Here is a 25,828-nt window from a genome sequence, read left to right as displayed (position 1 = left end):
GGCATCTCGCAGTGCCCTTCCCCCACTTGATTCTTCTTTATTTTATTTTTTTCCGCCCTCCTACCTTGCTAGACGTGAAAACCCTTCTCTCTGTAACGTTCCAGCTGTTCTCTCTTTAAATATCAGGTCGAATTCGTAGGTGTTCAGGATGTTTTGAAAGTTATCTAGGTAAGTTGGTGGGACCAGGTGAGTTGAGGACCCTACTCCTCTGCCATCGTGCCCTGCCCCCTAAGTCAACATTTTAAAATTGAAATTTTTCAGATAAAAATTTAGGTTTCTGGCTTTTCTTTAAAAGTTATATCTCCTTAGAATAATGAAGAAGGTCTTTGCTACCATGATTCAGAATTCTGAATCCATAAAAGAAATGATTTAATAAATTAGCTACATAAATATAAAAAAACCACTACATTGACAAGCAATACCATAAATAAAATAAATGATTGACAATCAGGGGAAGATATTCAACTCCTATGACACCATAAGAGTTAATATTCCCAACACAAAAAGAGCTCCTAGAAATCAAAATAAAGAGATACAACCAAATGTACAAGTGGGCAAGGTGTATGAATGGACAGTTTACAGAAAAGTGAATCCAGGGGTGCCTGGCTGGCTCAGTTGGTAGAGCATGTGACTTTTGATCTTGGGGTTGTGAGTTCAAGCCCCATATTGGGCATAGAGATTAATTTAAAAATAAAATCTTTATAAAAAATGTGAACTCAAATGGCCCTTAAATATAAGAAAAAATAATTAACCCCACTCATAATAAGAGTGATATAAAATTTTACTGAAATAATATTTTTACCTACCATTTAGTTAAATACAGAAATTTGACAACATGCTCTGTTGACAGGACTATGAGAAAAATGACACTTTTACACTTACTTGTCAAAGTGCAAAATGATGCAACTATGAGGAATTTTGAAATATCTAACACGATTACTATTAAATTTTATCTTTGACTTTGTAGTTCTGACCTCAAACTATGGTATGGAATCCCAGAGGATACCTGAGATTCTTTCAGGGTAATCTGTGAAATCAAAACTATTTCAGAACAAAGCTAAGATAAATTGGAATCCTTGTGCATTACCAGTGGGTTTGTAAAATGGTATGGTTTCCATGTAAAACAGTGGGGCAGCTCCTCAAGAAGACAGATCATACCATGCCTATGTTCTCACCACAACACTGTGAAACTTGAATTCAACCACGAGAAAAAAAATGGGAAAGACCACAAATACATGGATGTTAAACAATATGCTACTAAACAATGAATGGGTCAACCAGGAGATCAAAGAAGAAACAAAAAAATACATGGAAATGGATGAAAATGAAAAGCAGGGTCTTGAAAAGGTCTTGGAAAGATATTTGTACACCTATGTTCATAGCAGGATTATTCACAATAGCCAAAAGGTAGGGTCAGTAAATGAATGAATTTGTCCATTCAACAGAATGTGGCACATCCATATAATGAAATATTGTTCAGTCTTTTAAAAAATTAAATTTCCATTGTATGCTACAAGGATGAACCTTGAAGATTTTAGGTTAAGTGAAATAAACCAGTCAGAGGACAAAAGTATGGTTCCATTTATATGAGGTTCCTAGAACAGTCAAATTCATAGAGACAGAAAGTAGAATGCTGGTTGCCAGGGGCTGGGAGGAGGGTGAACTGGGGATTTCTTGTATAATAGGGACAGAGTTTCCATCCAGAAAGATGAGAAAGATGGATGGTGGTGATAATTGCACAGTAATACAAATACACTTATTACCACTGAACAGTACACTTAAAAATGATTGAAATGGTAGATTTTATGGTATGTATATTTGACCATAATTGAAAAACAAAAATATATACGTAAATAGAGGGAGGATAGCAAGCAAATAAATCTAAGATAAATAACATTTGCCTTTTTTGCTGTCATACTCTGACAAGTACACAGTGGTATTTTCCAGAGAATATATACATAGCAGGTGAAAAGAAAGAAAGAAAGTGATAGAAACAGATACCAGAATCCAACTGTCTTCTATTAAGGAAGGTGCTAAAAGTGTTAAAGAGGCTTGAAAAAATGTGAAACAAAGTCACTTTCTTTTGTTTTAGAAAGTACACACTCTTCATTGAAACATATTTGTGGTAAGATATAATGGCTTGTTACTGTTATTTGTAAAAGTACACATTTGTAAAATTTCTCAATTTCTAATATAGTAAATATGGATAGATAAAAGCCATATAAATAAAAGCTCTTTGGAGTGTATAACGGTCCTGAGATCAAAAAGTTTACTAAGCATTGATGTGACAATTCCAAGACAGGATTTATTCTACATGCCTGTGAGCCAGCCCACCCTGATCAGCAGGTGTTCTCTTTCTTCAGGCGGGCAAGCGACCTCCAGGCCCAGCCCTATGGTGGGTGAGTGGTGATGGAAATGAACTAGTGTGGAACTTCAGCCAACTGAGTGAACTCAGCCAGCAGGCAGCCAATGTCCTTTCAGGGGCATGTAGCCTGCAGCGTGGGGACCGTGTGATGATGGTGCTGCCCCGAGTGCCTGAGTGGTGGCTAGTGACCCTGGGCTGCATGCGAGCAGGTTGGTAAATGACCACCTGGCCTGATTACTATTTCCCTGGTGAAGCTGATGGCAAAGAAATTCCACCACCTGCCCCTCCCAAAAGATGCCCCCTCTACTTAGCATGCTGTCTCTCCTCATATGGAAATACCACCCTTCTTCCAATTATTTAAGTAAACTGCACCAAGCACTGTGCTAGAGGTTGCTAATACAGTAAACAAAACATGGAATATAAATTCATGGGGCTTAAAGAGATTTGGAGAGAGATAACTTTAAACTATTAATTGCACACATAATTATTTAATCACAATTTTGATAAGTGGCACAAGAATTTCATAAGAAGCTATTAGAAGAAAAAAGTTGGCAAACTATGACCTATAGACCAAATCTGGTCTGCAGCTTGTTTTTGCAAATAGAGGGTTGTTTTTTTTTAACACAGCCATGTCCTGTTTATGTATTGTCTGTAGCTGATTTTGCCCTACAATGGAAGATTGAGTGGTTAGGACAGAGAGCATCTGGCCCACAAGGCCTAAAATACCTACTGTTCGACTCTTTGCAGAAAAATTTTGCCAACCGCTATTATAAAATCTGAGGGGGCCACTGAAGTCTCAGTGGAGTGATATTTGGGCTAGGATCTGAAGGATAAGTGGGATTCAGCCAGAAGAAGATGCGGAGAGGAATGCCCCAAGCAGAGAGAACAGCACAGAGAGGAAGAAACCTTGCAAGTTATGCAAAAAACTTAAAGGGTATCTGCGTGTTTAGAGGCAGCAAGGATAAAGTAGTGGCAAGTGACCCTGGAAAGATGGGCAGTGTCCTGGGGGCCATGGTGAGGGGTTTGCATCCTTATCTAGTGAGGAATGGAAAAGCATGGATGGATTGAGTGACATGATCATACTTTGTTCCTTAGGGGTCACTCTGGATGGTGCATATTGATAGGATGAAGGAGGGCAAGAGCAGGTGTGGGAAACCCAGACAGGAAATAAGGAATGATGATGGCTTCAACCTTGGATAGGGTTTTGGAGATGGAGGTAATTGGATGGATTTAAGAGGTAATTAGGAGGAAACTGAGAACACCATTTTTTGATGAATGGCATATGATAGAGGAATAAAGCCAGAGAGATGGGGAAGTCATAGATACTCTGGTACTGGGTGGGTGACGTGGGCTTCACTGAAGTGAGAACCACAGGGAAAAGTAGGTATGGGGCTGTCAGGGTAAGATGGAAGGTTCAGTTTGGTAACTATTGAGTTATGAGGTATCCATGTGGTTTTCAAGAAGGGATGAGAAGTTCCAGTTATAACATAACATCCGGAGAATGTAATGTACAGCATGGGAACTGTATTGTGTATTCGAAAGTCGCTAAGAGAGTAGTTTTTTAAATAATAAATTTATTTTTTATTGGTGTTCAATTTGCCAACATACAGAATAACACCCAGTGCTCATCCCGTCAAGTGACCCCTCAGCGCCCGTCACCCATTCACCCCCACCCCCCGCCCTCCTCCCCTTCCACCACCCCTAGTTCGTTTCCCAGAGTTAGGAGTCTTCATGTTCTGTCTCCCTTTCTGATATTTCCCACCCATTTCTTCTCCCTTCCCTTCTATTCCTTTCACTATCATTTATATTCCCCAAATGAATAAGACCATATAATGGTTGTCCTTCTCCAGTGCAATTGCTGGGTCGTAGGGCAGGTCTATTTTTAACTCAGTGTAAGAGGGTTCCCTTTTCTCTGCATCCTCTCCAACATTTGTGGTTTCCTGCCTTGTTAATTTTCCCCATAAGAGAGTAGATCTTAAAAGTTGTTGTCGCCAGAAAAAAAAAATGTAATTATGTGTGGTGATAGATGTTAACTTAGAATGGTAATCATTTCATTAATATATCCATATATCAATTATATCAAATTATTATTATGGTACCCCTAAACTAGTACACTGTTATATTTCAATTATATCTCAATCAAAAATATGTATGACAAAAAGAAAAGGGATGGGAAGTGAGAAGTTGCATTGAAGGGCACAACATCTGAGATGGAGCCAGTAATTCAAGAATCATCAACCTTTAGATATGAAAGAGAGGAGGTGTAAGCAAGAGTCACAGAAACTCCTCTACAACCTACCCTCATTCTCACCCTACCCATCCTGGCCTCCCTCACACATAACAGGTATTCTCATCAATAAGGTGGAAGATGTAAGTATGATCAAGACGTAGGAGTAATCAGAGGAAGTAGAAACAACTGTAGGCCTTTGAGGCCCCACAAGGAAGATGATGCACTAAGAGATTATGGGAAGGAGAAGTCAGTGAGGGAGAGGTTATTCTGTGTCCCTGACTCAACATGGTCATCATGCTGGAGATACACCAGAGATGGTTAACAGATCTGCAATATGGATCCTGAAGTGTTAAGAATGGGAAGAAAGTGAACCAGGGGTAAAAGCTGTTCCATCAGGAGGAACGTGTGAAATCAGCTCTGTGAATGGTGAACTGTAAGTCTAGTTATTGTCCAAAGAATAAACAAAATTACCTGAGTCTCATCAAGATAGGTAACAAAAACAGAAAACCAAGAGCTGTCTTCCCCAAGAAAATTCAGTGGGTTCCAGGTTTTGGAGAAGTAAGCAGGCCCTAGAACAGGACCTGCATTGCAGGATAGAGAAATTTCAAGTGCCTTTCCTTAGTTTAATTACTGTGTGAAAGTCTTTTGAAACAGGAAACTCCTTTAGGGCATTGTGTGTGTACGTGTGTGTGTTGCATATCGGGCAACTCAGTTTCTGTAATCCTGGTAGACCCCTTATAGTTCTAACACCCCCGGAAATATGTGTTCAAATCTCTCTGACCTTGGATGCCTTGTTATTGATATCACCCATTGGTCACCCCTTCTCCAACCTCTCTTTCCCCATTTGTTCCCCACTGGTTGTTTACATCAGGCTTTTCTAGGGCAGAAAATAACCCTTCCTTTCCAGTTCTCTCTAAGACATTTGGCTTCTCTAGGCCTCGTCTTCATTCCCGGGACTATCCAAATGAGAACCAAGGACATTCTCTATAGACTGCAGGTGTCTAAAGCCAGGGCCATCGTGGCTGGGGATGAAGTGGCCCAGTTAGTGGACACCATAGCCTCTGACTGCCCTTCTCTGAAAACGAAGCTTCTGGTGTCTGAGAAAAGCCGAGATGGGTGGCTAGACTTTAGGACACTACTACGGTGAGTATTTATATGTCTCAGCCTACCTTTTCACCAAAGGTAGAAACTGAACTTATGAGCAGGTGCTTTATTTGGGAGGTCCAGGGAACAGACCATGGGACTGGGGAGTGTGAAGCAGTGAAGAAGGAAAAGCTAATTTAAGAGTTTATTATCAAGTCACTGCATGGGATAAGTGGGCTTGATCTGCAGGAACCTCACAGAATGCCTCCCAGGATTATCCAATGAAGGGCTGACAAAAATTGAGCCATTAGCACCTAACCCCATTGGTAGAGAGTTGTACAGGGGATGGGGGTATCATCCCACATGCATGCATACAGAGCAGGCCTGGAGTCTCATGCCATGATGGCAACACAGAAATCCTAGGGCACAAAGTGAATCACCCATAGTCCACACCAGAAGCACCAGCAAGTGGATTGAAATGTTCAGCGCTGTTTACTGCAAACCTGGCAGGAATCAGAGGTGAGGCCAATAGCATATGAGGTAAAATAGAAAGGAGGCTGATATACTGAATATCCTCTCTCACCCTCTGCATATCTCAGCTAGGTTTCTAAAGCAGAGAACTCTGAGTCCTTCCAACAGCGTATGGCAAGCTTGGCTGGAAGAATGAGTTTCCCTGTTACATGTCTGGACTCCCTCCATTAGAGACATAGATCTTAGGAAACCCTTAGGGAGAACAAAAGCTTTTTCTAACATCATTATTTTAACGATAACTGTCAGAGAAGGAGACAACATGCAACCAGCTTTTAATGACTTGAAATTGGGACACTAGAGGAGAGGGAGGTCAAGGGAACAGAAGAGGTTGTATTGCAAAAGCTAAAACTAAATGAGCACCTACTATTTACCTGGTATCATGCAAGGGCTCCTAACAACAATCAGATTAACATTTATTGAGTTTTTGCTGAATAACACATTTTCTTTGTGTTAGAGTTAGTTTTCTCAGTAACTCTATGAGATGGGTATTATTGATGATATTTCACAGATATAGAAAGTGAAACTCAGAGAAGTGAAATAGTCCAAAGTCACATAGTTAAAGTGCCACATTTCAGTGGCATTTGAGTCCAAGTGTGACTGACTCAGAATCCCTTGATCTTAACCATTCATAAGCACACCTTCTGAAGTGCGTTGGCTGACTTGCCCTTGCCAGTATGGGGGAATGTGAGAAGAGATGAGTTGCCAGGACATCTGGTGTCCAGAGAGCATCTGAGAATGTGACAATCTGTGTCTTTGTCAGAGAAGCATCTACCACTCATTGCTGTGTAGAGACTGGAAGCCAAGAAGCAGCTGCCATCTACTTCACCAGTGGGACTACTGGCCTTCCCAAGATGGCAGAACATTCCCACTCAAGCCTGGGCATGAAGGCCAAAATGGATATTGGGTAAGAGAAAACCTTTCTCTCTACAGAGAACTACAGGGCTTGAGAATTAACCAAGCTCAAATACAGTTCTCTTTGAATGGGCTACCATCTGGTGCTTCTGAGAAAGACAGTCGAGAAGTGGGGCAAGAGGGAGCATAACTTAGCAAGCTGAGTATCTAGTGACCTTTGGTGGGACATTTTTGTTTTGGATAACTTGATATCTCCAAGTACTCAGTGCTTTGAGTACTTTAAGCCATATGTCTAATGGGATTACCACAGGGTATATGCATTTCCCCCCTCCAGTCCAATCTATATCTTGTTCTTGGAATGCTGGTTTCGTTTTGATGCCACCCACATTCCAGGAGGGCATTTTGGATATCAGCATCAAATTACTTTTCAAATATGTTGAGGTAGAAGCTATAATTGGATTATAGTATACCCTTGAGTAATACAAGGGTTAGGGGCATTGGCCCCTGTGTAGCTGAAAATCCAGGGATAACTTTTGACTACTCCAAAACTTTTTTTTTAATAATAAATTTATTTTTTATTGGTGTTCAATTTGCTAACATACAGAATAACACCCAGTGTTCATCCTGCCAAGTGCCCCCCTCAGTGCCCGCCAACCAGTCACCCCCACCCCCCGCCCTCCTCCCCTTCCACCACCCCTAGTTCATTTCCCAGAGTTAGGAGTCCAAAACTTAACTACTAATAGGCTACTGTTGACCAGAAGCCTTATTAATAACATAAATAGTAAACATATTTTGTATGTTATATGCATTATATACTCTATTCTTACAATAAAGTAAGCATGAGAAACGAACATTTTATTAAGAAAGTCATAAGGTAGAGAAAATACATTTACACTATTGTACATGTACTCTATTGAAAAAAATCTGCATGTAAGTGGACCCATGCAGTTGAAACCCACACTGTTCAAGCATCAACTGTAATGAGGTGATGTGAGATTCTATAATTCAAAATTACCTTTTGCTATATATCAACCTCATCAAAGGAATCAGAAAATATTGTGCCAAGGTTGTCATGCAATAATACTAAGAGATATTAAGAGTCTTCTTTTCTTTTTTCAGGATATCCTGCTTATCATGTTAAGTCTATTATTAGAACTGGAAAAATATTTTAATGCAAAAAAAAATCTCAAAAACTTAAATGTCCCATCTATGAACCTGTAGTGCCAGAAGATTAAATTAGTTAATAGAAGAGCTATAGTAAAAATGCAGTTTCCAAAAGGTGGAGTGATAAATCACTTAAATGTAAGATATTAAATTTCCACCCCTCACCTCAAAATTTGGTCCCAATAGGACACAATTTCCCCTACAGAGCTGAAAATATTAATCATCTTCAGTAAGAGACTGTGATGATTCCCAGGCACAGGGAAGTTCTTTGTGTCTAGCCTGAATCATTTTGCTCTAAGACAGGGCTAACAACTTTTATTCTGGTCTGAAGAGAGAGACACATTTCATCCTGTATAATACCTTCCACTGTGATAGGCAATTCATGATTCTTTAAGAAAACCAAAGGTCTATCTGGTCAAACTTGAACTTAGCAAGGCCACTTTTTTTAGAATATTCACTTCTATGTCTTTTGTTAGTAAACATTTTCTGGGTAGTTACCTCATGCCCCAAATTACTAAGTTCTGGGGATAAAATGAGAATGAGACCTAGTTATCTGTTAAGTCAAGTCTACTGGGATCACACCTTCTGAATACTCGCTTCTTCTTGAAATAGGGGTGTGTGGATAGAACAAATCCCCTTCTGCCTGCCTCCTTATAGTTATGCACAGTGCTACAAATACACAAACACACACACACACAGACACTTAGATATCCATACACTTATGCAAACACACCTTCCCCTCCCCCCACCACACACTCATTCTCCACCTATCCCATCATGCACTCATGTATATACAAATGTATTTCTTCTATATTCTCAGTGTATGGACAGACATGCAGCCTTCTGACATAATATGGGTCATATCAGACACAGCTTGGATATTGAATATCTTGGCTTCATTTCTGGAACCTTGGGCAGTAGGAGCATGCTCATTTATCCATCTCTTGCCAAAGTTTGACCCAGTCATCATTCTAAAGGTAAGATAGGATCCAGTTTGCACCAGATGGTCAGAAGAAGTTCAAGGTTTGCACATTCCAATTTATTATGGTTTCTTTCAACTCGGCATTTTTTTTTTTACTAAGTCTTGCCACATGGATGGACAGTATTCAGTAAGTGAGATGGAAAGGTCCCTGCCCTCATTGAGCTCCTGATCCAAGAAAGCAGAGAGACCCATACACAGATAAAAGAAATATGTTTAGGAGGCAGTCATCATAGGCCATTCATTACCCAAAACATATTTAATGGGCTCTTGCTTTTTGGTGTTGAATATTAGGTAGAGTTTTTCCTATGGAAATTCATGGGTCAGCCATTAAATAATATTTATATATTACATGACCCTGTACCATCAAAGCCATGGAAATGGGTTTATTTTGCTTGCAAAGTCATACACTATGTTAGATTCTACTTGTGATGGAGAATTGGACCCTTGATGTTCTGAGGCCTTCGGGTCTCTGAAGTGATTAATGGCTCACTCAGATTTCTGTTTGGCCAGCAATAGAGACCCTGGGAGCAAACTGAGACATGGATGGCATACTTAAAGATCAAAGGTCAAGCATGGTCTAGGTTCTCTCAAGAGATTCTTTACAGATGGTTCCATTACTCTCTATTTTAAACAAATTTAAACAGTAACTGCCTCCTTCTGAAAGGATTTGAAGTGGCTTGTGTTAAGTGTCAAAAATAGAAAACAGATGTAAAGTTGTAAAGCATATTAGGAAAATATAGGATGGGGATTTCAGTGGGTTGAGAGGGTGGAATTAAGAAAAGTAAGGAGAAGTATAGCAAATAAGTAGCTGATTGCATGTTGGGCTTCCTGCAAGGCAAAGCAATAAGGAAAATGAGAAAATTTTCATCACTTATACCAGTTCATCAAGAACACTCAGAGGAAATAACTGTGTGAGGTGCTAATGTTAGTATTTTTTTTCTAGACATTTTTGCCTGAACCACTCTGTAATAAAGTATGTGTGAAGCAAAACATGGGATGGAGTTGGTGTTGCATAACAGTTAAAAGTACAGGCCAGTAATGCTGGTTCCACTCACTGCTGGTTGTATGACCTTGGGCAAATTACTTAATTAAACCTCCTAGTTTTCCCTTCTTAAAATGGGACTGATAATACATACTCCATGAGGTTATTGTGAGAATTCAATGAGATAGCACAGGGGCTGGCAAGTATTCAGTTCTAGCTATTTTTAGTAACATTTCTACTGAATTGTCTATAGGCACTTATAATTTTTCTTTTTTAAAAAAATATTTATTTACTTTAGATAGAGAGCATGAGAAGGGGGAGGGGAGAGGGAGATGGAGAGGGAGAGGGAGAGGGAGAGGGAGAGGGAGAGGGAGAGAGAATCCTCAACCAGATTCCTTGTTGAGCATAGAGCCCAACAAGAGGCTAGATTATGACCCAGGCCAAAACCAAGAGTTGGCCGCTTGACTGACTAAGCCGCCAAGGCACCCCAGTGCTTTTAACTTTTCAAAACACTTTTCTACCTGAATTATGTCCCAAAAATATCTTCAGGAAAATAGGGCTGGAATTCATCTGTTAACAAAGCTAGTCCTGGAAGGTTAAGTAACTTAACCAAGACAATATGTCTGATTTGCAACAGTAACTGAGCTCCTTCCCTTGGTGACTAGGGGGTGTGTTAATGGGGGCTGGTCATTAAATTGGCAGGAATAGTGAGCCAGAATTTGACAAAAATATTCCAAATTAGTCCTGGACCCTTCCTTTAAAATGTTAGGTGGTTATTTTTCTATTATTTTTGACTTAAGAATTTGGTCTGAAATAGAATAAAGAAAGTAAGATTTCCAGAGCCCAACTCCAGGACCCATGCTTGCAACCACTATGCATGCTGGTAAGTTCTGTACCTAACCTGGTGCTTAGTGTCAGTCGGCTCTCTCCCTCCAGGTGCTGTCCAGCTACCCAATCAACAACTTTGTAGGAGCACCCATCATTTACCAGATGTTGATACAACAGGATTTTCCTAGGTGATGAGGCTTTGGGGGTTGGTAAGAGCCTGTGGGTTTATTGGCCCATCCTCCTGTGTCCACCACATACACATATGCTCATCTCTCTGACTTGTTAAGCATGGGTTGCCCTGTGAAGCCTACCTCATCATTAAAGTACCTAGAATCCTCTCTAGGCCTGGACAGAGTTGGTTCTAGGGAGGCTCAGGGTGAATATTTACCTCTCTTCTCTCCTTCAGCTACAAGTTCCCACATCTACAGAACTGCTACAGTGGAGGGGACGCTCTCCTTCCAGACATTTTGGAGAACTGGAGGGCCCGGACAGGATTGGACATCCGAGAATTGTATGGCCAGACTGAAACGGTACCTACTCCTAGGGGAACCATGTGCTGGTGAACCTGGTGGGCTTCCAAAGGCTCTATGATAATAAAAATATGAGCCACTACTTATCATGCACTTATTCAATAAATATTTATTTTGCAACTACTATGGAATAGGTACTGTTTTAGCATCAACAAAGCAGCCAAAGCTCCTACTGTCCTGGACATTACATTCCAGTGGAAATGGGGGTGTTGAGACATAAACTAATAGATATATAACATGGCAGACAGTGAGACATTTTATGGAAAAAAGTAAAGCAGGTGAGATGGGGTGAGATAGGCTGAGGAACTGGTATTTCAAATATGGATATCAGGGAAGTCCTCTTTAATGAGGTAACATTTCAGCAGAGACCTGAATTTATCAAGCATGTTATCCTCTGTACTAAGCTGCTCAGACTAAAGTGAGGAATGGGGAGAAGAACCCGCTAAGACCCCCACCTTACCTGCTGAGATGTCTTCTTGGAACTCTTGGGCCCCTTGAGCATGAGGTGAATTCATATTGCTCTGTACCACACCGCTTATCAAAAAAACCCTGAGGCATAGTTTCCCCAGCAACTTTTCCAATGCCTCTTGTGACTCTCAGTACCTCTGGCCTCCTCCTCTCCACTCTTTTATCCCACACCCCTCTGTGGCTAATAGGTTTCCCTGGCAGGATTCCTGAGATAGCTTGTGGAAGAGAGTGATATGATGTAGAAGAACTTTGCAAATGTGGGTGAGGACAATGGCTATGTGGCAAGGACTTCCAGCTGAAATGTTTAGGGAATGTTCCTTTCAATACCAGCATCTCTGTCAGATTCATTTTAGGATTCAAGCAGGGCTAGCTCTCTTATGAGAGGTAATTTAATCCCATACTGTTTTAAAGGATTTTTGTTGTCCATCATCCTTATTATAGTATAGTTCCCTCTAAATAGATTATGATGTGGCTGGCAGTTCCTTTTCCCTGGGGAGGGATCAGTCAGATTGCTTTCCCAACAATGTAGTGCAACCCCTGAGGATGGGGGTTCCAGTCAAGGGTTGGGGGAGGAACCAAGAAAAGGGACAGAGGGAGCTACCAAAGAAAAGGCCACTTCATGACTGTGTTAGGATCTGCTCTGTTCTACTAAATCTTTGTTTTTTTCTGTGACCACATGACTCCTCCTGAGGTTTGCCAATCCATCTACCACTTTCTGCAGGGAATAACTTGCAGAGTTTCCAAGAACATGAAAATCAAACCTGGTTACCTGGGAACTGCTATTCCTCATTACGATGTGCAGGTTTGTTAGGGGCTCTAAGAAGGGAGGGAAAAATAGGGAATGCACTAATTTTTCAGTAATTTATTTATTACATTGTTCACTGAGGAAAAATAATTGAAATTAAACATATTTAAATCATATTTAAAAAGGAAGAGTAACAATGAAAAGAAGGAAGGGGGATCCCTGGGTGGCGCAGCGGTTTAGCGCCTGCCTTTGGCCCAGGGCGCAATCCTGGAGACCCGGGATCGAATCCCACGTCGGGCTCCCGGTGCATGGAGCCTGCTTCTCCCTCTGCCTGTGTCTCTGCCTCTCTCTCTCTCTCTGTGTGTGTGACTATCATAAATAATAAATAAAAATTAAAAAAAAAGAAAAGAAGGAAGGGAGGGAAGAAGAAAGAAAGGGAGGAAGGGAGAAAGGAAAGACAAAAGAAAATTAATCATATTTATATAATCCAGAGAAAACCACTTTGAATAGCAAATTAAGTAACTAGCTATTTACATAAATATACACACTTTTTAAAAAAATAAGAGTCAGTCTTGACATATCATTTTTTTAAAAGGGAAGCATTTTTATCCAGTTCAAATGTAGATATTTTTTGTCAAAGCTAGCAAAAATATGCACTCTGATACAAATATATTTGCTAGATACTACTTATCTATAAAACTTAAAATTCACTCCTAAGTTTAAAATAGACTTTAATATCATTTTGTAACTCACTTTTATCCTTGAGCAAACTTGAGTGACCATCTTTCCAGGTCAAATAATATCTACTTATAGCATGGGTTTTAATGACTACCTAGTAGTAGATAGTATGGTTCCACTACTCTTTATGCCTTTCGTTGGTCAATGGATGATTTCCAAAATTTTCACTAGTAAAAACATTAAACAAGGTGCTTTACCTAAAATTTTGCTCTTTTCCCTTATTATTTCTTTGGGCTAAATTCCAAGAAATAGAATTTGTGTCTATGGTTACATGCATAGATATATGTATCTAAAATGTATAACAACTTACACTCATTATTGAGTGTTATTTGTAATTGCCTACTTCTCCCTCCCCCTGACTATGATCATAAGTTTTAAATTTTAAATCCAATTATCCAACATATAGTAGTACATCATTAGTTTCAGGTATAGATTTCAATAATCATCAATTGTGTATGACACTCGGTGTGTAATCATTTCTTAAAGATTTTGTTTATTTATTTATTTATTTATGAAAGAGACAGAGCATCAGTAGGGGAGAGGGAGGAGAAAAGGAGAGGGGAAAGCAGGCTCTCCACTGAGCAGGAAGCCCGACATGAGGCTCCATCCCAGGAACCTGGGATCATGAACTGAGCTGAAGGCATATGCTTAACTGACTGAGACACCCAGGTGCCCTGATAATCATTTTTAATATCCTTTTAAAAATATTTTTCTTCATTCTCATATAATCCTGTGACATAAGCTGTTATTATCTCTGTCATACAAATGAAGGCAGTGAAACATAGAACTTAGGCAGCTCAAAGTCAAGTAGTAAAGAGCCATAATTTGAGTTTTGATCTGTCTGATGTCCAAGTTCATGGCCTACAAAGATCATGGGAAGCTATTCTATTTACTAAGCTCCCACAGACAGGAGGTTCTCTTCCCAAGGTCATCTGGTGCAGTCTCAATAAGGGGGTTTACCTCAACCATACCAGGTAGATGGATTAGAGGTTGGGATGTAAAATTCTTTGCTCCTCTTTGTTTCTGGTTCTTGTTTTCAATCACCACTAGAGCAAGAGGGTCTTCCATCAGACCAGATCAGCTCTTCCATGGTGCTGCTCCAGCCACATAGAATCTACTTTCTATCTGCTTCCTCCTTCAGGTCTTGGATGACAAGGGCAATGTCTTGCCCCCTGGCATCGAGGGAGACATTGGCATCAGAGTAAAGCCTATCAGGCCTATAGGCATCTTCTCTGGTTATGTGGTGAGGAACCAACTCCTCCCCTCTGTTCTCTATGAAGATAGTGGACTCTGAGAGGGATGGGGGGGGCAAAGTTATGTACCTCCCAAGAGGTAAACCATGACAGGACATGGGACAGGTCCAGTGTCCAAGAATAGGAACTTTGTGGAGAGAAAAAAAACTGGGTATTCACCCCTGCCATCCTTAACCTACCCCAAATTCTATTCTTGAAGAATTATCTTTCTCCTATTACCCTTTTCCACCCCCCCAAAAATGTTCCATGTCAAAAAGTTTATTATCCCCAAACTACATAAAGCAGTACTCTCCCAAGGCAACCCTGCCCCTCTCCAAGTATCTGTCCCCCATTGATATACTTTAGAGCCATCCTAGACATGACACTGAGACCTTACCATATAGATGGAAACTTCCCTATCTTCAGACTTTGGAACATTAGAAATAGATGATCCTCAAGCCTGACTGGCTTGCTATACAGATGAGGATGGATAGTGAAGTCAGAGATTACAAGAGTCAACCAAGACCACTGCTATTGAAAAAATGGGCAGCGGAGACCTCAAACACACACCTTCTGATACCAAGATGATGAAATAATCACTTAAATAAATCCAATGCTAATAGTTGCTGCCATTTATTGTGTGCTCACTACAACATAATGCCCAAGAGCATAGGTGAATAAATGAATCAATAGTATCCATCAGACTGGACCCTGGAGAGTAGTTAAGAGACACTAAGTACAATAATTGAAATAAAAGGGAAAGTTCCAGGTCCATCTGAGGGCTGAGGGCAAGACCGTCATGTGTAGTTGTTCAATCTACAAATCTGTTCATGCCAGCCCTGGGGCAGAGGATTTAGGCTTTGCAGTTATAGTGACTATGGCTCTCTGTGGTTACCAGGACAGTCCTGAGAAGACAGCAGCCAGCATTCGAGGGGATTTTTGGATACTTGGAGATCGGGCAATCAAGGATCAAGACGGCTATTTCCGGTTCATAGGCCGGTCAGATGATATCATTAACTCCAGTGGGTGAGCTTTGTTTCTGGGCTGGAAAGGGTAATCTGGATCTTTATTCTGGATGGTTCTGAACTTTTGGGCTGGCCAAGAAGTTGAGTGTCTAGTGTTCTCTGAAAGACAGGCTCTTCTACAGGTATCGGATTGGGCCCTCAGAGGTGGAGAATGCACTGATGGAGCATCCTGCTGTAATTGAGACAGCTGTAATCAGCAGCCCAGACCCTGTCCGAAAAGAGGTGACATGGGAGCACTAGCCTATGGCTGCAGGGGTAGGAGGTGGGGTGTGCAACTTTTGGAGACGTGGGCACATGGCTTGGTGGTTAAGATTTGATGAAATCTATGGGCTGGAAAGCCCTACCACTTACTACCTGTGTGACCTTGGGCAAGTTACTCAGCCTTTTTGAGCCTCAGTTTCCATCTGTAAGATGAAGTGTTATTGTGAGAATGAAATGTGTTAATATTTGTAAAGTGCTTGCAACAAAGCCTGGCGCACCATATAAGGACTATTATTATGAGGCCACAGCTATTTCATTCTGCTGGTTGCCATTTGAATCCCAATTTTATTCCTGACTAGAACAGAGGAGGGATTTGAGCCAAGGGATAGAGCCCCTAAGCCATGGGGTTTACGAGAACATAAGGAAGAAGACCCCTTTGATGTTACGGTTATAGAAACAGGCCCAGATGGAGTCTAACAGACTTGGTATATGTGTAGAGAAAAGTAAGGTACAGAGGTGGGGGGGGTCAATGTCCAAGTCCATTTTGATAGGGTACAAGTTGAACATCATATCTCTGGCAGATATGTGTCATATCACCCATGGAAATCATAGGAGCCACTAGACAAGGGAAGCCCAAACGGGATCCTCTACTGAAAATCCCTCTGTGCCAAGCACTGAGCTATGGCTTGCTATATATGATTTCATTTTATTTCCCATGAATTAATTATGACAATTGGGTTATCCTTTAATAGAGGTACAAACTACAGTCTTTGTTTTTTGCTCTTCTAAGAAGTTTCTCCCTGTCACTCTGTTATCCCTAGGTTATGAAGTGAGGGTACTTTTTAATTTATAGTCCTGCCTATCCATCCAATAAGCCACTTGAAAGAGAACTGGAACCTTAGGTATTGTTAACCCTATTTGTTCCCTTTCCTTTGCTCAAATATCTGGAGGCACAGTTGAGGGGATATAAAGGTGGTAGATTTGGTAGGAAGCCTTAACTCTACTTCTGTATTATTCCAGGATATGGCAACACACTGATCCTTTCTCTCTTGGCCCTCATCCTCCCGGTAGGTGGTGAAGGCATTTGTAGTTCTGGCCCCACAGTTTCTGTTCCACAACCTGGACCAGCTCACCAAGGAGCTACAGCAGCATGTGAAGTCAGTAACAGCCCCATACAAGTACCCAAGGAAGGTGAGGCCTCCGAGCTCCCATGCTCCCCTCACTTGAGGAACAAGAGATATTTCTCTTCTTGTATTTATCTTTTTCAGGCTGTGGGTAATGCCTATAATGCCAAAGTTCTGCCTGACTGTAACCAAGCAAGTCCCAAAAGACCATCCAATAGCTGTTTAGATGCGTGAAAATTGGCCTCAGGCTTGCTGAGCTTGCTTTGAATTGAAAGTTGAGGGCTCCCATGGGAACAAGTTCTGGCCAATACCCCATCAAATTCCTACTCTCTGCACTGGGGTCTTGCTGTTTGTTCAGGATTCTTTCACTTGTCAGAAACAGAAATCCAACATGAACTGTATCGCTCACACAATTGAAAAGTGCAGGGACGGGGGCATCTTTAGTTGTGGCTGGTACCAGACATTCAAATGATATAATCAGGGATGGTTCTTTCACCTCTTGACTCTCTTTCTTTCTGTACTGGCTTCATTTCTTAAAATTTTCCTCCTTTGTACTGGCTACCAGCAGCTCCAAACATAGGTTTTTAGCAGTTTAGCAAATCACAGTTATAAAAGAGCATCTTTCCCCGCAAGGCATCAGCAAGTCTTCAGGTTGATGCTCATTGGACCAATTTAGGTCATGGGCCCATCATTAAATAATCCCTATAACTAGGGTGAGGGAACACTTTGATTGGCCAGTTCTGGGTCATGTGATCACCTCTGAAACAAGTTCAGGAATGATGGAGAGAAAACTGCTATACCCATGATATGGATGGAGGGAGAGAAGGGTGGCTTCCCATAGGAATATGGAAGTGCTCTTACCAGAAAAGGCAGAAAGTATATAATCCACTGTACCTGTTTTCATTCTGAGACAGGGAACTAAGGCATGGGAGTGGACACTGAAGGGGGACCCAGTTTTTGGAGGTAGGTAGGAGCTTGCCCCAGGGAAAAGAGAAAAAAATGTTTTTGAGTCTCTGGTAGAGATGAGAGCAACTATATTAAATTTAAAGCTACTGAGATGTATACCTAACGTAGAAGCTCACCAATGCTTTGTCAGCATAGGTTAATTGTTGCAAGTGGATTTTCCAAGAAACAGACTAGATTAACATATAAGAGGTTTGTTAGGGAGTTCTTCTGGATCAATGTCTGGAGAAAGAAAGAGAAGGGAAGAGAAGGGTGCAGGATTGGGCAGAAGGTGAAGATGCACTGTGATATTATTATGTCACTGAGGGCCTCAGGCAACCCCATGGGGAGTTCTGCAGGCAGAACAACCTTTCTGAGATCCGGAGCTGCAGGTGAGGTTGGGAGAGTGCTGTATAGTTCCATGTAGATCAGGAGTGGATGTAGGCTGTGCTGGAATGGGGATGTGGCCCTGGGAGAGGCAGCTCTCCTTTGGCTGCAGCAGTCCCCAGGGAGATCTGGCAGTGAGAGCTGGGAGGGTTAAATCATTCTTGCAGGGGAATCTAGCAGCCCATCAAAGATTCCACCACATAGACTTTCAGCCTCAAACTCATAGTAAGGCAGTCAGTACAGCACAATCTATAGAATAAGGCAGTTGCATTCAAAATTGATCTCTATCACTTACTCAACAATCTCTCTATGCTTCGTTTTCCTTGTCTGTGAAATGGGGACAATAGTGTTACTCCTTTCCAGGTTGTTAATAAGAAGAATTAATATTTGTAAGACATAGGCACTCAGAAAATTAGCGCATAATAAGCATTTAATAAGTATTTTTAAGGGGAATTAGAAATCTAATAACACCCAATATATTATGAATTTTGAATTGTAACTGAATATTTTGGAGGATCCAGTGGATCCACAATATAATGTTATATTACTCAGTAGATGTGTCTCTTTTTAAAAGTCTCTTCTCTAAAATGCTTTGGGCAGGATTCTTTGATCTCTTCCCTCCTTCCTAGGACCAAACCCTTCCTAGATCTCCCCTGTGGCTTCTCTTTACCCTGCATCTATAGCCTTTACCTTCTACCCAGTTCTGCCTTATAGTGCTAAAGCATCCAGAGACCACAAGAAATGAATAGGTGTAGCTGTGTTTCAATAAAACCTCATTTACAAACATAGGAGGAGGGCTGGATTTTGCCCTCAGGCTATAGTCTATGAATCCCTGCTCCATCCCATTGTGATTTTACCAAACCCCTCCCTCAACAAAGTCAGTCTTGCCTATGTAAGACCCCCACATCAACTTTTAAGAAGATAACTTTTTCCATATTAGTATTGGTATCCCTATTTTTATTACTTTTATCAAACTCACAACCATCTGACTCCTGGACCAATGCCCTGGCAAGCTGAGCCTTGTAATAAGGAAGTCTCTGTGAACTGTCTTCATCATCCATATCTTAGGATTCAGGAATATTAGAGATGGAGGGGTCCTCGACTTCAAACATTTTTTCCCCACAGATATAAAAAATGAGATTGGAGAGATCTTATAGTTCTGCCAACAGGAAATGACTGAGCTGGAATTCAAAGTCAAGTCTCCTAGCTCTTAAATATTTACTGTCTGTAGTCCAGGTTAATAACCACAGCTAATATTTTGAGTGTTTACCCATGCCAAAAACTTAGCTTGCCTAATTTCATTTTTTCCTCACAATAACCCAACAAAGTTGTTACTATCCTACAGTTAACTCAGTGGGAAAATTGTCTCAGGAAAGTCAAGTGACCTGTCCAAAGCCAGGGAGGCAGTAGAGGAAAGACCATAGGCCTTTCCTATGGTGATGTCAAAGCTCAGGTGTTTGAGGACTGCATAGTGTCACATTTGCTGTGCTGCTTCTCTTCTGTCCTAGGGTATGTTAGACACCATTGGCTGGACCTTTATGTACCATTCCAGCCATTGTCTTCTTGCCTTTGTCCCAGAACACTTTCTGAAGCTTCTTATTGCTCAGGGGCTGCCCTGGGAGTGTTCCAATCTCAGTCTTCACTCACCTGGAGCCTCCAGCCTCAAGAGCTTCTTCTCACCCTATAGCAGTTCTTCTGAAAAATCTACCCCTACTCGGGTCACAGATGGCCCACACTAGGCTAACTTTTCCCAACAGGTGGAGTTTGTTTCTGAGCTGCCCAAGACTAACACAGGGAAAATCCAGCGGAAGAAGCTTCGAGACAAAGAGTGGAAGACATCCAGGCAAGCTGAGGCCCAGTGAGACCTACATGGGCATCCCTTTGGGCCCTACACTTCTTACTTCCATTTCCCTTTGGACTTTCTGTTTTCCTCTAGGGATAGAAGATTCCTTATGACAAGACAACTTATTTCTGTCTTTCCCTGGAAAGCACAAAATCTTACTGTATTAGATGTTGAAAGAAGAAAGGGGAGGGGGAATAAAAGAGAGGAAAAAAGAGAGGAAGAGAGAAAAAGGAAAGAAAAATTAGAGAAAGAATGAAACAGCAAAAGAAAGCAATTAGGAAAGAAAAAGAGGGAAGGCAGGAAGAGGGGGATGGTGGGATAGAGGAAAGAGAATTGGAGGAAGGCAGAGAAAGAGAAGAAGGAAGGGAGGGAAGAAGGGAGGAAATAAAAAAGCTTGATAAAAATAGTAAGAGAGAGAAAAAAACCCCAAGATTTTGACAAATAACCTAGTGTCCTTTATATAATGCTGAAATATAACTCAAGATTGGCTAAAAAAAATAGTAAGAGACTGATAAAAATGATTTATCTCACGGAGAAGTGAGGGCAACTAATAATTATTCTCACAGGTAGATGGACAGTGGCAGAGTCCAGCAGAATCCTAGATCTTAGGAAGAAAATGAAAAGTCAACGCACTTCATCTTACCCCTGGACAGACCTCCTTACAGACAGGCTTGCGCCTGTGGTTAGGACATTGGAGGCCTCCTCAGGTCACCTCAAACCTCAGGACACACATGACCAGAGGAGGGGAATATCCACTATTGAGTAATTTCCATATGCCAGACACTGTCCTAAGCATTTTATAAATACTATCATGTTTTACCTCTGTGTGGCATCTACAAACTTTGGCACATAGGTGTGAGAACACTATAGGAACCTCAAAAAAGTGTCCCTTCCCCATGGCTCATGTTTGTGGTAGTATCTACTCTTCCTAGAATCAAGTAATTGTTGGGCCAGTGGGATCAAGGGGGATCAGGAGGCACCAACTAAATGGCGGCAGACCCTCCATCTTGTTACCCTCCCCTCAGAACTTTCCCACCACCGGCAGACCGCCCAAGGACACATCATCAGGTGGAGACAGGACCTATGCAGGAAACCTGAACCACACCTTACCCAAACCCCATATAAGGGCATAAGCAGTTATCACCCCATACAGACACAACTCCCTACCCCTCTCCCCTTAAAAGCTCACATGTACTCCCTTTGGGCGCGCCTTCCCTGGCCCATGACTCCCCACTCTCTCCCTCTCCTGTGGGCCATGGAACCTTGCCTGAGAGCACGTCTCATTAAAAGCTTGCCTCAACCAACTTTTGCCTGGCCTCTCTATTTCATTTCACTACCAATTGGATTAAACCTGACATTTGGTGCCGAAACCCAGGAGGAGATCAAGGCCGCACTCTGGTGGGGAACCTCTCTCCTCTCTCACCAGGACCTTGTCTGAACCCAATGCCTTGGATTGGGCCGTTCCCCCAATTCTGTGCCCCTGTCCAGGTGGTACTGCCTGAAGCCACAGCCACACCAGGGCAACTCCACTGAGCCACCGGGTGGCTTTCCATTGGTCCCTAGAGATCAGGAGACATCCTCACAGTGACCTGTTTCTATCCGTGACCCTGAGCTGCAAATGGGGACACCTGTTTTCAGTGTCTGGGTTAACTGGCAGGAATCGTGGGAACTGCCCAATCCAAATTTGACCCCCAAAACTACCTTGGGTTGTCTACTGGCCAATTTTGAAACTCTGGAGTTCTCACAGGAACTCAGAAAATGCTGACTTACCAGACCCTTACAGATCTGAACAACCTTTGTCAACGCCAGGGTAAATGGCCTCAGGTCCCTTACATTCAGGCTTTTTGGAACCTCTGCTCTCGCCCTTCCCTCTGTTCCACTGCACAAATCCTTCTGGCATGAGCGCCACCTTCTTCTACCCCCAAAACAAAAGCCCCTGATTCCTATCTTCCTTCCCCCCTCTTGGAACCTCTTAAGGGTCTCACTCGTCCCCCAGTCAGGGGAATCCCTACCCCTCCTCCTCCCTACTCGAAACCTTCTGCCCCCCCTCCCTTTCCCTCTGCATCCCAAACACCCTTACCTATCCCTGACCCTCAACCTTCACTTCTTGCCTCCCCTCCAGGCTCTACCCATACAAGATCTCACAGGGTCTCTTCCTCCCCTGACCTACTCTGTCCCTTACCAGAGGTGGCGGGTGCAGAGGGCATTGTACGTGTTCACGTCCCATTTTCACTCCAAGATCTTTCCCAAATCTAGAAACAGCTGGGTTCTTACTCTGTTAACCCAGGAAACTATATCAAGGAATTCCAATATTTGGCCCAGGCATATGGCTTGACTTGGCATGATTTGCATGTTGTCCAGACCACCAGCCTTACAACAGAGGAGAGGGAACATATTCAGGCTGTTGTCCAAGAACACTCAGACCAGGTCCATTTGACCAATGCCACTAGCCGGTGGGTGCTCAGGCAGTTCCTGCTGGGGATCCTGGATGGGATTATCAGACTGGCCAAGATGACCACTGCCGCCGCCACCGCATGATCCATTTTCTTATTGCTGGCATGTGGGCGGCCTCTAACAAGGCTATCAACTATGATAAACTCTGGGAAGTTGCTCAGAACCCAGATGAAAACCCTGCAGTTTTCCTTAATAAGCTCACTGAGGCCTCAACCCAGTACACTGGCCTGGACCCAGCCTCCCCAGAAAAGCAGAAATGAGCAGTCTTTTTCCTCCCTAGCTGGGGCTACTGTCTTGGCGACCCATTTTTATCTCTCAGTCCTCCCCTGATATCATAAAAAAATTTTAAAGGTCAAGGAGGGTCCTCGAAACTCCCATTTCTGACCTGGTGAAAATGGCATTTATTTTTTTTTAATTTATTTTTTATTGGTGTCCAATTTACTAACATACAGAATAACCCCCAGTGCCCGTCACCCATTCACTCCCACCCCCCGCCCTCCTCCCCTTCCACCACCCCTAGTTCGTTTCCCAGAGTTAGCAGTCTTTACGTTCTGTCTCCCTTTCTGATATTTCCCACACATTTAAAGTCTTTAACACCCGAGAGGAAGCTGTTGAACTTAAGAGGCAGGCTAGACTCCAGCAAAAGGTCCAACTCCAAACCCAAGCCGCCTTGGTAGCAGCCCAGCCCTTGGGCTCTGGAAGCCAACAGAAAGGGGAAATCAACTACACCCCGCCTGGGGCTTGCTTCAAATGCGGAACTGAGGGACACTGGGCCCATCAATCTCCCAATCCCAAGGAGCCAACATGGCCATGCCCTCAATGCAAGATGATGGGCCACTGGAAATCCGACTGCCCCAGTCTTGGAGGATCCTCGGCACCTCCACGAGGTGGAAACCCTGAGCCGGTAAGTCCAGTCTTCCAACTACTCAGATTGGATGATGACTGACGGGGCCCAGACTCGGACACCTCCCCTAACCCAGGCTAAGCCCAGGGTCATGCTCCAGGTAGTGGGTAAGTCCATCTTTTTCCTGTTGGACACGGGGTGACCTACTCTATCTTGCCTTCCTACTCGGGTGCCAGTTTCCCCTCTCCAATAGCGGCGGTGGGAATTGATGGCACCTCCTCCGTTCCACAAACTACCCCACTCCTCTCTTGCAGCCTGGATGAGTTCCCCTTCTCACATTCCTTCCTTATAATTCCTTCCTGCCCCGCTCCTCTCCTCGGCCAGCCAGGATATCCTACACAAACTCAAGTCCACCATTCATCTTTCTCCCTCACCGTTTCTGCTCACCTCATCTTACCCTTAATCTCTCCTGATCCCTCCCCACCACCCCATCTCCCTTTACACGTTAACCCCCAAGTCTGGGAAACCTCTAAACCAATTGTGGCCACTCATGACCCCCCCCCCCCCAGTAAAAATCCAGTTAAAAGATCAAACCTCCGGAATCCCTGGGTGGCGCAGCGGTTTGGCGCCTGCCTTTGGCCCAGGGTGCGATCCTGGAGACCCGGGATCGAATCCCTCGTCGGGCTTCCGGTGCATGGAGCCTGCTTCTCCCTCTGCCTATGTATCTGCCTCTCTCTCGCTCTGTGTGTGACTATCATAAATAAATAAATTTAAAAAAAAAAGATCAAACCTCCTTTCCTTCTCATCCCCAATTTCCAATTTTGGAAACTCACCAACGGGGTCTTAAACCTATTAATTTGTCCCACTGCTTTAGCTGTGCTGCCTTGGGCAAAGCCCCCGGTAGCTGTTCTGCTCCCTAATCATTTAACTGCACCAACCCCACACCCACACCTCCGGGACCTTCTCCCTCTCTCCACAACATTTCCTTATTCACCGACCCTCTCAACCACCAATTTCCTTTCTGTTATTCCACCCCTAACTCTTCCCTCTGCAATGTCACCCTTTCAAATGTTACCTCTCATCACGCCCCTATTGGCAGTTGCTTAGGTGCAATGGCACCCTTTCTAAGTCTCTCAATACCTCTGCCTCTCTCTGTTTGCCTGTCTCCTTGGTTCCATGATTAACTATCTATAGTCAGGCAGAATTAGCCCTCCTTGCCAGGGCCCCCAAAAGCAGAAACGAGTGGTCTTTTTCCCACTAGTTATCGGGGTCTCCCTGGCCTAAACCCTGGTGGCCACGGACTGGGGACGAGGGCCTTACTCCACTCTGTATATTCCACCAGGGACCTATCTGAAAGGCTTCAAATGGCCATCGAGGCCTCGGCAGAGTCTCCGGCTTCCCTACAACACCAGGTAACATCAGTGGCTCAAGTTGAGCTCCAAAACTGACAGCCTTGGACCTCCTCACCACAGACAAGGGCAGGAACCTGCATGTTTCTCAACGAAGAATGCTGTTACTACATCAGTGAAACAGGTGTAATTGAGGCCAATCTCCACACCCTTGCCAAAGTTCGTGAGTCTCTCAAACCCGGTACCACCGGGGCGGTCCAACTACACCCCAATGGTGGCAGACCCCACTAACTGCATGGCTCCTCCCCCTCCTAAGCCCATTCCTAATCATCAGCATATTATTAACAGTGGCCCCTTGTGTTCTCCGATTTATCCAGGAACGAGTTTGAGAAATGTCTCGAGTATCTGTCAATCAACTCCTCCTACACCCGTACTCCCACTTGCCCACTTCTGAGGGACCCCAGGATGCCCCCTACTCAGCAGGAAGTAGCCAGATCTGAACCAATGCCCTATAACCACAAAAGGATTGGAATGTTGGACCGGTGGGATCAAGGGAGATCAGAAGGCACCAACAAAATGGCGGCAGACCCTCCATCTTGTTACCCTCCCCTCAGAACTTTCCCACCACCAGCAGACCGCCCAAGGACACATCATCAGGTGGAGACAGGACCTATGCAAGAAACCTGAACCACACCTTACCCAAACCCCATATAAGGGCATAAGCAGTTATCACCCCATACAGACACAACCCCTTACCCCTCCCCCTTAAAAGCTCACATGTACTCCCTTTGGGTATGAATTCCCTGGCCCACGACTCCCCGCTCTCTCCCTCCCCTGTGGGCCACAGAACCTCCCCCAAGAGCGCGTCCCATTAATAGCTTGCCTCAACCAACGTTTGCTTGGCCTATTTCATTTCACTACCAATCGGA

The 25,828-nt window shown here is 43.1% G+C and overlaps 1 protein-coding gene and 1 non-coding gene across 6 annotated transcripts in view; both read left to right on the top strand.

Moving 5' to 3' along the window:
- Positions 1 to 21,556, top strand: part of LOC479822 (acyl-coenzyme A synthetase ACSM2A, mitochondrial) — a 28,946-nt gene extending 7,390 nt beyond the window's left edge. For 2 of the 5 annotated variants that reach the window (XM_038540196.1, XM_038540193.1), the window contains exons 3-14: positions 2,364 to 2,574; positions 5,531 to 5,738; positions 6,970 to 7,113; positions 9,046 to 9,202; positions 11,126 to 11,205; positions 11,424 to 11,547; positions 12,737 to 12,817; positions 14,640 to 14,741; positions 15,629 to 15,756; positions 15,878 to 15,977; positions 17,028 to 17,147; positions 20,167 to 21,556. In XM_038540196.1, the coding sequence (XP_038396124.1) occupies positions 2,364 to 2,574; positions 5,531 to 5,738; positions 6,970 to 7,113; positions 9,046 to 9,202; positions 11,126 to 11,205; positions 11,424 to 11,547; positions 12,737 to 12,817; positions 14,640 to 14,741; positions 15,629 to 15,756; positions 15,878 to 15,977; positions 17,028 to 17,147; positions 20,167 to 20,271 (1,560 nt within the window). In that variant the 3' untranslated portion in view covers positions 20,272 to 21,556. Of the gene's footprint in view, positions 1 to 2,363; positions 2,575 to 5,530; positions 5,739 to 6,969; positions 7,114 to 9,045; positions 9,203 to 11,125; positions 11,206 to 11,423; positions 11,548 to 12,736; positions 12,818 to 14,639; positions 14,742 to 15,628; positions 15,757 to 15,877; positions 15,978 to 17,027; positions 17,148 to 17,994; positions 18,044 to 20,166 lie in introns of all 5 variants that reach the window. The other 3 variants (XM_038540195.1, XM_038540194.1, XM_038540197.1) reach the window with 3 other exon arrangements.
- On the top strand, positions 601 to 673 carry TRNAK-UUU. The gene has a single exon. It is a non-coding gene; the product is annotated as a tRNA-Lys (tRNA).
- Positions 21,557 to 25,828: the final 4,272 nt, after the last annotated feature.

The sequence above is a fragment of the Canis lupus genome, chromosome 6 (genome assembly GCF_011100685.1).
Source record: "Canis lupus familiaris isolate Mischka breed German Shepherd chromosome 6, alternate assembly UU_Cfam_GSD_1.0, whole genome shotgun sequence".
Taxonomy (NCBI): domain Eukaryota; kingdom Metazoa; phylum Chordata; class Mammalia; order Carnivora; family Canidae; genus Canis; species Canis lupus.
The sequence above is the reverse complement of the archived record's forward strand: the minus strand, read 5'-3'. Positions and strand labels throughout refer to the sequence as shown.